The sequence below is a fragment of the Opisthocomus hoazin genome, chromosome 6, assembly GCF_030867145.1.
Source record: "Opisthocomus hoazin isolate bOpiHoa1 chromosome 6, bOpiHoa1.hap1, whole genome shotgun sequence".
NCBI classification, from domain to species: domain Eukaryota; kingdom Metazoa; phylum Chordata; class Aves; order Opisthocomiformes; family Opisthocomidae; genus Opisthocomus; species Opisthocomus hoazin.
In genome coordinates, this window is record NC_134419.1 from 63,370,805 (window position 1) to 63,384,695 (window position 13,891).

General features: G+C 38.2%; 1 protein-coding gene across 3 annotated transcripts in view; it reads right to left on the minus strand.

Annotated features, from left to right (window-relative positions):
• Nucleotides 1–3,124: 3,124 nt before the first annotated feature.
• ADGRA1 (adhesion G protein-coupled receptor A1) overlaps nt 3,125–13,891 on the minus strand; it is a 294,207-nt gene continuing 283,440 nt past the window's right edge. For all 3 annotated transcript variants that reach the window (XM_075423515.1, XM_075423518.1, XM_075423517.1), the window contains 2 exons: nt 10,352–10,447; nt 3,125–7,158 (listed from right to left, as the gene is read on the minus strand). In XM_075423515.1, coding sequence (XP_075279630.1) covers nt 5,937–7,158; nt 10,352–10,447 — 1,318 coding nt within the window. In that variant the 3' untranslated portion in view covers nt 3,125–5,936. The remainder of the gene's footprint in view (nt 7,159–10,351; nt 10,448–13,891) is intronic.

The following is a 13,891-nucleotide window of genomic DNA, read 5'->3' on the forward strand; positions in this document are numbered from 1 at the left end:
TGCAGCCATTTTGGCTGAGCTCTTTAAAATCACCCATCTGAGGGTGGTAACTGCTGAGGGTATAAATCAAGCTAAATGGTTAACTTTCAGCTATGTTCTAATTAGTAGAGAACAAGGTCTTACAATGGAAAGAATCAGGGAATAAGCGACTGTAACAGCTTACAGCTCAGTAACAAATGGGCTAACAAAAGAAAGTACTGTGAGAAGAATATGAATAATGTGTTTTATTGCATTCTTTTCTCCCAGAGTTTCTCCCTAGCCCCAAAATAAGCTCCTCCTGCTGCCTTCCTCAGGTGTTAGTGAGTAGCTGGGAAACAAATAAAGGATTGAATGAAAACACTGGCTATGCTGGACAACCTTGCTCCACAGTGTGCTGCAGGTTAACGGGAACAGCTGGAGCAGAGTGACAGGCTGATGGGAACAGTCAGTCATTTTGTTGTTCAGACTGCAAGGCACTATAGAACTTAAACAGATCAAAATGTAAAGAGACAGTAGTACCTATGGGGTATACAGACACCATGTTTACAGAAAACCCCCTTACCTGTCAGGCATGGCCAGCTGCATAAGGCAGGATATTTGTCAGAGTTTGAACTGCTCTAGAGCTCGCAAACCAAATTTCAACCCTCCTTGCAGAGAACTGAGCCCTATAATACTGTCCTGAATTCATTGATGCTTGTTTGTTTGGCTTCTGAAAAATTCAGGTAACAGACTGGTAGGATAAGGGAAAAGCACCTTCAAGAACCTAATAACGAGGAACAAAAAGCCATGATTTATATAATCAAAGTGATCTGTAGACTAAGTTTTCTTCTTAGCAGTTCAACTGCTAATTAAAAAATGGCCAACTGGGCAAAGCAAACCAAAAGTTCACTTCTCTGTAGAGTTAACTGAGCAAGTAAAAGCTGCCTAGAGCATCAAGTTACTACTGAAATTGCTTGACTGAAGTCAGCCAGCCAGGCTTTAAACCCAGCTGATGGATCCTGATTGATCCAGCTGCCTCCTACAGCTTCTTTCTGAACTGTAGGATGCCTGTACAGGAACTTGAATTTATGTTCTGGTGAGGAAGCTGCTCATGCCTTCATCGGCCTGATATTTCTTGTCACACGCAACAAAAACTCAGTGAGAGTACAGATGGTCTCCTTTACAAAGAATTATACCCACCTTTGTTTTTCTGGGTCCACGCAAAGAAGATTCTATGATAAAAAGGTTACTGGCCTGATGACAGCTTTTTGTTTTTTTTTTTTTATAGTGAAGTGGTCAAGTGGACAAACCTGTATCAGACTATCTCTTCGCTGTGAACAGTCATGTAACTTACAGAGAAAGCTACCTCCAAATTTGTGGAATCCCAGTCAGCTTTGTAAGCCTTAATAGTGTCTGCCCAAGAGCAATTTCAGATCTTCAGGGCATCCAGGATGCTTAGACTCATGTTCCCACACATGATGAAGCAGCTTTGAGAGAACATCCAAACCTGAAGCACCTCTGTGACAGAGCATCCAAAAAAGTTTCTTCCAACCTGGGCTTTTTGGATCATAGAATCATAGAACCATAGAATGGTAAGGGTTGGAAGGGACCTTAAAGATCATCTGGCTCCAACCCCCCTGCCATGAGCAGGGACATCTTCCACTAGACCAGGTTGCTCAGAGCCCCATCCAACCTGGGCTTGAACACTTTCAGGGAAGGGGCAGCCACAGCTTCTCTGGGTAACCTGTTCCAGTGCCTCACCACCCTCATGATGAAGAATTTCTTCCTTGTATCTAATCTAAATCTGCCCTCTTTTAGTTTAGAGCCATTCCCCCTTGTCCTATCACTACACACCCTTGTGAAAAGTCCCTCTCCATCCTTCCTGTAGGCCCCCTTCAGGTACTGGAAGGCTGCTATAAAGTCACCCCAGAGCCTTCTCGTCTCCAGGCTGAACAGCCCCAACTCTCTCCGCCTTTCCTCATAGGAGAGGCACTCCAGCCCTCTGATCATCTTCGTGGCCCTCCTCTGGACCCGCTCCAACACACCCGTGTCCTTCTTATGTTGGGGGCTCCAGAACTGGACACAGTACTCCAGGTGAGGTCTCACGAGAGTGGAGTAAAGGGGCAGAATCATCTCCCTTGACCTGCTGTGCTGTTTCATTCTCATTTCAGATAAACAGGAATTTCAGTTAAGCGCAGTGATTTTGCCTGGATTTGTCTGGATTTGGCAGATGTCTGTTGGCAGCAGACCTGCCAGGCAGGTAGTTTTGGCAGGGAGCTGGAGGGAGGAGGAGTTACACTGCTTAAAGCTATTTCCATTAGGTTTTTCTGCCTTCAACACTTCGTGTTCAAGTGGAGGTTGCCCAGTTGGCTGTGTTGTCTCTCAAAGGTGGCCTTTGCTTTAAACACAGACTTTGCTTTTGGTTTAGACAGCAAGAATGCTTTAGAGTTGCAGTGAAGGCTCCCTCAGTGGGTTAACATCTGGATAGGGTGCCCACAGGGCAGCTGGCAGGCAGCTGTGTGGTGAAGGAGAACGTGTGTTTATGCCCCTGACAGAAGCTGCTCAGTTGTATTAGTGCAGACGCAACGAACAGACTTCTGGGGAAGTCTGATCAGGCATAATATGCAAAAATGTATGCTTTATTTTTACACCAGAACTCTTTACGTGAGGCTGGGTAGGAGTTGTTCTTGTAAATGGGCTATGTGATTTAACACGGAGTCACTTAGATGATCTGAAATTTGGCCATGAAAACTGGAATTTCTATAAGCAGAGACCACTACGGCATCAGAGTCTATTTTTATCCTGGTAGCACCGTAATAACAAGCCTTCAGATTTCTGTTGATTGCATCACTCTCCAAAAATTAGCTTTTTTGGATGAAATTTCTCTTGCTTGATCTCAGATAGAAAGTGAACAATTAAGTTCTGTTCAGTCATTTTTATGTCATCAATGAATCACCAAAACTAATGCTGACTTTGAAGCATGTTACATGTGTATGTCCATGAGGAATTTACTGGGACAATATATCTCTTATATTCCAGTTATTTCATTGACTTTATTTTTATAGGAAAAAAAATTGGGTAAAGTAGTAATGGTTCACTGACTATAATTGACCAAAACCCCACAATAAAACAAAGCCAGACTCCCAGAGCATTGAAATTATCTCATTTATCTTAAGGAAAAAAAAGTCAAAAGCACAAAAAGCATTTTGGTCAAATTTGATGTTACAAAACATTTTTATATTTATTTAATATCATGTTTTCCTACTCTGTAGTTATACTGTATATTTTCTGAAAAAATAATATGCAAACAGATTATTGCATAACACATCTCTTCCGAATTAGCCCAGAAATATTCACTAAATTAATTTTTTAACACAATAAGAAAAGTGTTTTAACATTTCACGTTTAAATTCCAGAGAGTTTTATCACATAAGATATTCTGTGGAAAGCAGCACCTATTTACTTCTTTGTAAGCCATTATGAGGATGGAACTAGCCTCTCAGACGAAATAACAGAGGTGATTAAAACACAAGCTGAATAAAGAAGCTCATCGAGTGGGTTCTTGCAGAGTGAGTATTTCACTTGGCTGTATGTGTGCAATATTTTGCATAATGGTCTACAGACCTCCTAGGATTTTGCTATTACAGAATATACATATACATAGTGCTGAGACACAGAGAAGTGGTATTTCACATTATGTCTATGCTTGTTTAGGGCTCACTGTCTATGTGGCATGAGTAAAAGTAATATTAAAAGAAAATAATTATTAAGCAGAAAATATTTCATTATGCAAACAAACAAAATACTGTATTTTAGTTTAGAGACAGTTCAAGCATATACAGCATATACATAATAAAGCTCAGGCGTTTGCTTTTTTTGTATTAGCTAAAGAAGCAGTCATGAAACTGTTGTATATTGGCTTAAAACTTGACAACCACCTAGTGCATTCTTCTTGCTCACCTTTTAAAAATACACAATCTGAGATGGATACATTGCACTGCTGCAGTTTACAATATATATTTCAAATTTACAAAAATACAGAAAAACAAGATTTCTTGCACTCAGATACTGAGCATTAACCCTTTGAGTACTAATTCCCACCTGCAACACTGCAGAACACATTCATCTGACTTACATGTTTTTATAACATTCTAACAATTATAATTGTCAACTTTATGTACACTATTAGGAAATATATTCCTATGTATTAAAAAAAAAGGTAGAGGCTAATAAACTGCTAATAACAGAAAAATAATGGTTTGAAGTATGTGAAGATTTCTGCACACACACACACAGAATCACAGACTGATGATCTCTCACGGAATTTTCTATTTCCTCTCTGCAGCAATGTAGCGATTATATATGCCTGTGTTGAGACATGACAGCAAACTTTTTCATGTGGCCATACAGAATTGTGCTTTTTCTCTTACTTATGGATGCACTGCTCACTTCCCACTGTAGACACTTTCCTCTCAGCTGTATGTTCCTATTCACTTTCTGTGATCCATTATCATTCTGCACCCTTCCTATTTGAAAAAAGTGGTTTAATTTCATACAGGGATAATTATGATGCAGTTCTGTACTGTGAGTTGATGCTTTGTGTCCAGATGTTCATGGAAACATGAAAAAATTTCTTGCCAAGAGCCTTGTTAATAGAGAATGGCACTGACCCTGGAATGCCCTACAATTCAGCAGAAATCATGAACATAAAGAATTTCTCTGAAGGTCAAATTTGCATTGAAGGATGCTAGGGGAGGAAATGGGTTTTCAGAAAGTAAGTGGTGAAATTAATAGATGGACTCTAAGAAGGTGTGTTTTTGGAAAATGACTGAACTTTCTCTTTCCTGACAACTCTGGACTACATTGATCATGTAACTGAATAGACAATTTCATATATACAGTTTCTCTGAACTAGAATAAGCTATTTTAAGAAAATAACTGTAGTCCTCAAAGAGTTAATGATAAAGCTGCTCTACCTTAACAGATGTGGAAAGGTTATCGTGAAACAGCTTATAGATTTGTTCAAAAGGCATACTTTACAAAGAAGTGTAAAACTTGTTGAGACAATTGCTATTACACTGCACAGTGTCACGTACAATGAGTAGTGCATGCTCTGTAAAGACATTAGAGTGGACCCTTATCAAAGCTATCATATAACCTTATACAAAGGATTGTGCCACTTAAACTAGTGCAGAGTGATTTTTTTTCTGTAGATTTATAATGCTCTAGATTAATATCACTAGGGTTTTTCACAGCCTTGTACAACACTTTTTTTTGTTCTTTTTTTAATACATGTAACACTAGAAAACAGCAAATGGTATATCCTGACGTATGTCATGCAAAATACAACCAATACAGCACCATAGATGTAACAGAGACATTACCTAGCACTTCTCTCCAACAAGAAAATGGACAGAACAGAGACTGTACATTACACGACTTTACAGGCCATATGCTACAGAAGATCCTTAGAGGCAGTATCACTTTTGTAGGTCTAAAAAGCTGTAATTTTATAAAATCATGTTTATCATTTCTACCACAGTCACTTCTGATTAAAATCCATGGCACAGTAATAATATTTTGCTACAAAAATAAGTAAAAGTTTAAGATGCTGATATGTTTATAAAAAGTGTCTGAAGTTATTACAGAATAAAAGTGAAAACAATGAATGAAAACTATGTATTTTAAAGAAATGTTCTGTGTAACAAAAGGATATTGCCTCTCATATTAAATTGTCTAGATCTTATTTTCTATTTACCTTTCAGAATAATTTTATAACTTTCTTTTAAAAATAACTTCACTTTAAAACTGTCACTATCTCTCTCTTTTAGACTCTTATTAAGAAAATGGAAATAAAGATGGAGAAGCTGTACAATTTACTGATGAGCTACACAAACATGTCATCTTATTTAGTTCGGAATAAAACCAAAAATAACAATGATTTAGGGGGGCAAAACCACGTTATGATGGCCCATGAACTACACAGTAGTTTCATTTTTCCAAGGGCCAGTTTTGATATTTCCTGTACTATCTGAGCTGTATATCATGGCTTCGTGCACGTTTCCCTTGAGAATTCCATTGTGATTCGTCGTGTTAAATGGCAATGACTGTGTCCGTGGGTGCATTTCAAAATGAGCTGGATGGTGCACAGTGTCACTTTCTGGCATTTTAGCACAACCATATATTACAGTACTTGCGTCGCTACTTTCAGGCTGGTTGACAGTAGGATATGGATCGCTTTTGGAGCAGCAGGCCCGTCTGTGACCTGACTGGCTATCATGCGTACTGTGGGGACTGTCTGTGTGTGAGCTGTGGATGCTGCCATCGATACTTGAAGGAATGTGATAGGCGTATTCTCTTTCACCTGCAGACCTATGCCGACTGAAATACCGTGGCTTAGTTCTGCTTTTCAGACACCTATGAATGTGCATATTGGGTCTGAAGGTTCCCTCGTTGTGGACATGAATGTGAGCTTCATCATCAAATAGCTGATCACAGTGCATTTTTGCACAACACGGTGTCACGGGCGAAAGGCAGTTAACATGATTTTGAACCGCTTGTAAGTTAGTAAGTTTGCAGTGGCTAGCCGCTGGATGATTAAACACAGCTGTTTTGTTGGGACATGGTGATTCCTGAAGACAAGGTGCATGAACTTGAGTGTCACCATTGACATTAACCTTTGGGCGCACATTAACTTGGACAGAATAGGTGTTTCTTCTAGATGGGCAACAGGACCACCAGCAATGCCACACATCATCTCGCTTTGCACAGTGATGGATCAGGATGAAAAGCCCCAAGGTCACACAGAAGGCTCCATAAAGACAGCTAAATATCATATCCAAGAAATGACCTTGAGATACTGCAAGTGCTCCAAACGTCCAAGTGGCAGTAAACAGGAACAAAGTGAATGCTGCGGCTCGAAGCTGAGCCTTAAATGAATGCTCATTTTCCAATAAGGAAGAAGAAATCATGGAGCAGGTTGCCTGGGGAACGGACACAGAGTCTGTAATATGACCATGGCCCACCTCCATACTTGGCATTCTCTGTGGATCTTCTGTCTTTTCCTTTAACTCGTATTTGCGTTCAGGATGGCGCTTCAGCTGCACATACGTGCAGAGAAAGTAAATACAAGTGACTAGCACAATGAATGCTACTGGCCCATAAAAAGCACCGAGACTAGGCTCCCATGCCATCCAGCAACTGAAAACAACAAAAAAAGAGAGTCAAGAACATTTTCTAGCTCACATTAGATGTGATGGACAACTGACCGGTGTGAAACTGAGCTTTCTGACTAACTTGTATGACCCAACAGTGTCTCAGAATTTTGGACATGTACGTTGTGCAAAAAAGGAGTGTGTCTTTAATATCAATTAAGCTGAGGCATCATTTTCTTATTTTTTAACAGAATAAAATGTCTGGTATAATTTACAGAATATTTACGCTGAAAATTTCCAAGAAATGTAGGTCAGTTTAGAACCTAGAATTGCAGTGAAGTGTAAGACCATTTGTGTCAACCCTTTTTCCTACTATTAAAAATGTCAGCGCTAATGCTTTGATTAAAAAGCAAATGAGGCATAGTTTATACAATCTGTGTGAGCAACAGAAATGTCAGATTTCAGTGGTTTATATCAATGAACATTGATACAAACTCTTAAGCCTGAAGATTGTTCTTATAGAATTTTCTTGTTGCCAAAGTAGGGAATAGCCTGAGTAATAAGAGAGGCTGAAAAAAGACCTCCAGCTGAACAGTCACTGCTTTCTGCAGTGAACGGACCCAAAAGATATATGCTATTTCTGAATTCTCCACTGAAATTCCTGGGAGTTAATTTACATCAATGTGAATGTCCTCAGAAAAAATAAGGAAATTGATGGTCTCTTCGTTATACACTGATAGCATTATATTATTGTAGCATTAGTTGCATTATTTGCTAGGCTTTAAATAATATAACCTGTTTTAGCACAGCTTAAAGTAGTTCAGAGGCCAGTATGAGCTGAGTAAGTCTCAGCCAGCTGCATAATTCAGTAGCAGTCTAACAGGACTGTCCTGAGGATGAATGATCTAATCAAATAAACATGGGGGAAGAAAACACTTCTGGCTAATGAAATCCCAGATGGAAGCTGGGGGAACTTGGGTCAGGGGGAGAAGGAACATTTGCCTAGTTTTCACTCTTCTCTATGATCTGCTTTTAACCACTGTTACAGACAGGGAACTGAGCCGGCGATATAAGCTCGTACAGCTGTTATTAGGTTCTTATACTCTAAATATTGTATGGATTTCTAGAAAAAGGGATGTTACTTTCCTTATCTGTTAGACTAGGACAAGAAGTAATGGGCTTAAACTGCAGCAAGAAAGATTTAAATTAGATTTTTCAGAAAGTTTCCTAGCTGTTAGAACAATTAGGACAATAAGCTGTTGGAATAAAGTATGGTCTATCCATTATCGGAGCATTTAAAGCACCTCAGATAAATAACTGTCAGGAATGGTTTGGATATAGCTAAGTTCCCACTGGGTCAGAAAGACAGACCAGGTGATCTGTTATGATCCATTCCAGCTCTAAAAGTGACACTGTGTGACACTTCATACTCATTTAGGTGTGTGTGATTGGTTGCAGTCCCTCCAATACAGCAAGGAACCTTCTGATATCACATTCTTCTCAAGCCAGGAATCATCTACAACTTGCTATAGAAAGGGCAGAATGAATTTTTCTCCCAGGCTGAGAGCTTCTCAGCTAAGAAGGGGCAGTTCCACTGGGTATTTATCACAAGAAACTGCAGAATAACTACTTCAAATTTTTAAAATCTGAACCTTAAACAAAAACATACGCACATTTATTAATGAACTTAGAGACACTCCAAGGAGCATATATTTTGCTGTCAGACATGCATATGAAAAGATTCCCTGAAAGATATCTGGGAAGTTACCACCTATATTATTTGGATAAGCAGAGAGCACAAAGCTACATGAATACTTGAAGGACATTTAAATGCTGCATATTTAATGTAAAGTGGAGAATGGAATGCTCCCCAGTGGAACAGTCTCTTGGGATGCTCTTACTTCAAGTGGAATCTCATTGTGGATCACTTAAAAAATCCGTTCCATAAGAAAAAGTTCAAGTCTGTGCATCTACATTTACTGTACTACTACTATTAAAAATGAATAAGACATATAACTCATTATGCTGTTGTTGAATTAGAAGTTGTCTTTTTACTCAGTCTTATAACCATCCCTCACCCGTGCCTTGTTTTCTGTACAGACTGTGGTACCAGGTATTGATTGGCTATGATTAACATGATTAAAGAAGTATAACCTCTGTAACTGCCAAACCGAAAAATGTCTCACATTTATGAACATAAATAATTGAGTCTTTTAATATACTGTTGATTATAAGTGATTGTCTAATTGGAAAAGTTTGAATAAATATATGAAGATGAGTTAGGCCCTAGGCAGAGCAGGTAGCCATGGTATGTACTAATTTATTACCAGAATTTAAATTTCAATTACATATAAAAATGCCTTTAAGGAGCCAAATGTTTACTTACAAACCATTCTCCTTCTCTTACTCAGAACATAACTAGTTTCAAATCTATTACAATAGATGCTCAAAGCGGTAACTAAGAGTGATGTCCTCCAGAGTACTAGTGCTGGCAGAGTACTAATATATCCATTAGTGTGCCAGTCATTGCCACGCTGATCATTTACACAGAATGTATTTAACTTTGCAGTCCAATTCACCTTCTGCTACACTTTTATGGAAACACTTATTGTACTTTATTGATATCTCATGTTTCATGCCAACAATTAATAACAATATGATGCCTGGACAGCTTGTGGAGGTATACTGTACACTAACACTCTGGTACACTAGAGGGCTATGTCAGGATTCCAAGACATCATGAGTGGAACATTTCCAGCTGGTCAAAATCCAAAATACTTTTTTTTTAAGAGAGGGATTGGGGTGGAGGAGGTTGGGGAGGGATTTTTACTTGCCCTTTTTTCACGTAATTATTTGTAAATTAATTTAATTAAGTCTCTTGAAGGATATAAATTCAAGGTAGATAATAAATTGAAAGTATTTAATTAATTAGTAGCTCCATTAAATATGCTATCCATGAAGTATTTTTAATATCCTTTCACTTATTCAGATGTAAATGAAGAGTAATTCTGCAAATGAAAAGTGATTCTATTGACAGTAATAGAGTCAAATTGGTAGAGGTGAAGCAGAAAGCCCCAGATTAAGACATTACTCTTTCATAGCTATTATTTAATAAGATTTCGTAACAGATGTCATCCCAAATGGCACATCTGTATCCTTTATGAAGTCAGTTACATTTATTGGCCTAAGAAAAAGAATATGTTTTCCTTAAAAGTTTAATGATAATAGCTTATACTTACTATGGTGCATTGCCTTCAATCCCATAATTATTGATATTGGTTGCTGCTGTAATCCCACATATAATGAAAGGAACTCCACCACTAATCAGGTAAAATCTGTTGAGAGATAATATCTTGTATTTTAATTTGCCTGACTTGTAGCCGAATACTGCTTTTTAAATAATTACACCTTCTTGAAGAATTTTGAGTATACAATGTTGCTGAAACATTGAACATGTCCCTAAAACCAGAAAATCAAAGAATGAAGTATTGTCACAATAAACATTGTACTTATGAAGCAAACAGCAGAAAGCTTAATATTTCATATTTCTATGGACCCACTTTTAACAATCTCTTGATTTACGTCTCTAGTAAATGTAGTTACTATTGCGGTCATATGATAAAAAAACCCCTTGTCCCAAATAACATCCCAAATAAAGTTATTCTACTCACCTAGATATTTATTTTTAATAGTTATTAAATATGTAAGTATCATAAATTAAAAATATTCAGACAAAGCACATGTATTCACTTTAACCCAAAAATATTCTCAGGGAAATTCAATGAAATCACAGAAACATTTTCCTAGCTCCTGGATGACAAAAGACTTGAAGTTCAGTTAGGCAAAGAGAAAAGGGGCAGTCCACTTGGCAAAATGTTTTTGTTTCTGCACAGAAGAGCAATCTGAAGAAATCAGGAGGATTAAATATCCCTTTGCATATACCACACTTTCCTTCACTCATTCAATACCCAGCCTTGCAAATGCTTTAAAATGTGAGGACTCTAAGACTTCAGCAGGATCTCAGAAATATCCAAGAAGAGTGTTCAGCTAAGTGTTAATCTTTCTCTAAAGACTTGTATTCTAAGACTGAAAGCACATAGTTTCACACCCCTTTTAACTGGTTAATTGCCATCGAACTACTTGGAAGCAGCAGTCATTCCAATGTATGATCATCAAGCTACAATAAAGACCTAGGGGATGTCTCATTGTAGTTGGCATCCTGCATGTCTATACTCAAATCCATCAAAATAAACTATCATCACATTTTCCATTTATATAAGCAAAACACAAAATTATGCATGGAGTACAGCACTTCCACCTCTGTGGTCTCTGAGGTGGAGAGCTCCAGTACTGGTGCATGTGAGGCTACTGCTGGAAGGAATGCTGCTCAGTGATAAAAAGGAAAATATTCCACTGCACCTAGAAGCTCAACTGGTTCTCTGAACATCCTGGCCCATTTCCTGGCTTAACCAATGCTCTTCTGTCTGTAGACAAAATTAGTTTCTTTTCAAGCCACTCCCCTGATGCAGAAAATAGTATGCAGGGATACAGACACTTCCCAGTCACTGATAACTACGTTGTCCATCAGGACTAAGAGGAACCTGATACTGTGTGGGACACGTTCTGACCAGAATCTGGCCACTAGTTTTCTATAATGTGTTATAAATATTGGGAAATTTCACAGTCATGGCAAGGCAGGATTTTTACAGAAACAGAGGTATAGTAAGATTAAATAAATCAGCATTTAAATCAAACACAGAATTAGTCTTAGAATTTCTTGACCTCTTTACCCACCTCCTTCCAAAGCAGAATTAGAGGCCAGGCCTCAAAAAATTTAATGTTAACTTTTACAGTCAATCTTTGTCCTAATGGTCTAAACTGTAAACTGAGCAGAGAAAATCATCCTCCACATTTATCAAACAGACCTCCAGATTTTGTAACTTCAAAGTCAGTAAGTATATATTTTTTCTTCAAACTTGGCTTATTCTGTAGAGCTCAACAAATTCCAATGAACAAGCTGCCTCCTTACAAAATCCATTCATTCACTGAAGTTTAATGATTGTACACATCTTTTGACTTGAGCATGTTGAATAAGCTAGCTTAATAGCTTATTATTATTTTTAACAAAGACATGTTCAATGACATTTTTGAAATTCAGGAAATGACTAGGGTAATCAATGAGGCATAGAAAAGTTAATCCCAATTTATCTAAGAAATAGTAAGGAGCAGAAGAATAGCAATACAGAAGCAAGTATAGCAAACTGCACTTCAAACTCATCTGAAGTGATTACACCATAGAATCCACCTACAATGCAACCTATAATTTCTTTTTTTGCAGTGCCACCACTTTTTACAGATTGGATAAATACATTTAAATCATATCCTTATCTAAATTCTCAGACAAGCCAGTATTTGGGTGTCAGATAATCTACTTCATATCTCACACTTTCAGCAGGCTGCTGAACACTACAACAGTAGCATCAGATGTTCTGGAAGCACTTAGCTACACAGTGCTTCAGAAATGTGGCAAAATCTAGCCAAACTCCTGTCCTCGCTCATCGCTAAGAGAAAGAAAATACATTCTAGAAATGACATAAGGTGAAGTCAAATGGTTTCAGTGTACCTGAGGTGCACTGTACTGACAGCCAGCACAGCACACTGCCTGTCCTGTCTCACTGGGGAAAAAAAAAGTAAAATAGCAAATACAAAGGACAGTGTATACAACTGATTCTTCATTGGTGGATTCGGGATTCTTGAAGGGTGAAGGGAGAAAAAGTCTGCAAATAGAAGAAAAGTCAGCAAGAGAGGAATGGGATTCAAGTAGAATGAACAGAAAATCTAATCAAAGAAATGGAAGTTAAATTGTGAAGCAGGAGTGCATGCTATTGCCCATCTGTGTGAACTCATGGATACCTTAAACAGTATCTAAAGAAGAAAAGACCACACTGGAAAGTCAACAAAGAGACATTGCTCAAGAAGATCCATATACATGTTGTGAGGAAGTACACTTAAGAAATTCAGACCAGTCTTTCCAGAAATTAGTTTCTATGCAATCATTAGTTTTTATCAGTTTATTCTTTTTCACCCAGATGAGGTGTTTAGGATAAATAATCTTGAAGAAAAAGCTGAAGTAGATTTGATAGGGCATGAATAAAAAGTAAATAAAATGCAGACAATAAATAGCTATGCTTCATACTTCTAGAAAACCTTCTATCTAAGAGAATTAAGGTGCTTTGTAACATTAATTTAGTCTTACAGCCCCAAGTGGCTGATAAACATTATTCTCCCTGTTGTACAGATGAGAAAACAAGCAAGGAGAAATTAAGTGTTCAGGGTCGCGCAGAAAATCTGTTTCAGAATGAGACTTCTTAATTCCCATCCTATATTTAAACACAAGGCTCCTCTCTATTACTGTAAATGAAGGGAGTTGGCAAATCATGGCATCCAGGCATTTGTCTCCAAGCCCAAGAAACATGATCGCCTCTCTGTGAGTTCAAGCAGGAGGAAGAAAAATGTAATCTTCTCTGAAGGATCCCCTGGTTAGGCTGCTTCCCTCCCAGTAATCACTAAGCCTTGCCAATGACTGCCTGCTGGTTACTCCCTACGAAGCCTGACTTGTGGAGGAGGAGGCTGTGTGTGCTATTCCCTGTGCACCCCTAATACTAACATCCACTGGTACTTAGTATAGCACTGCCTGGGCTTGTACACAGAGCAGATTTTGCAGACCATTTAAAGTGGTCCGAGGGCAAGGGTTGCAACTGGAGAGATGCTGGGTTCTG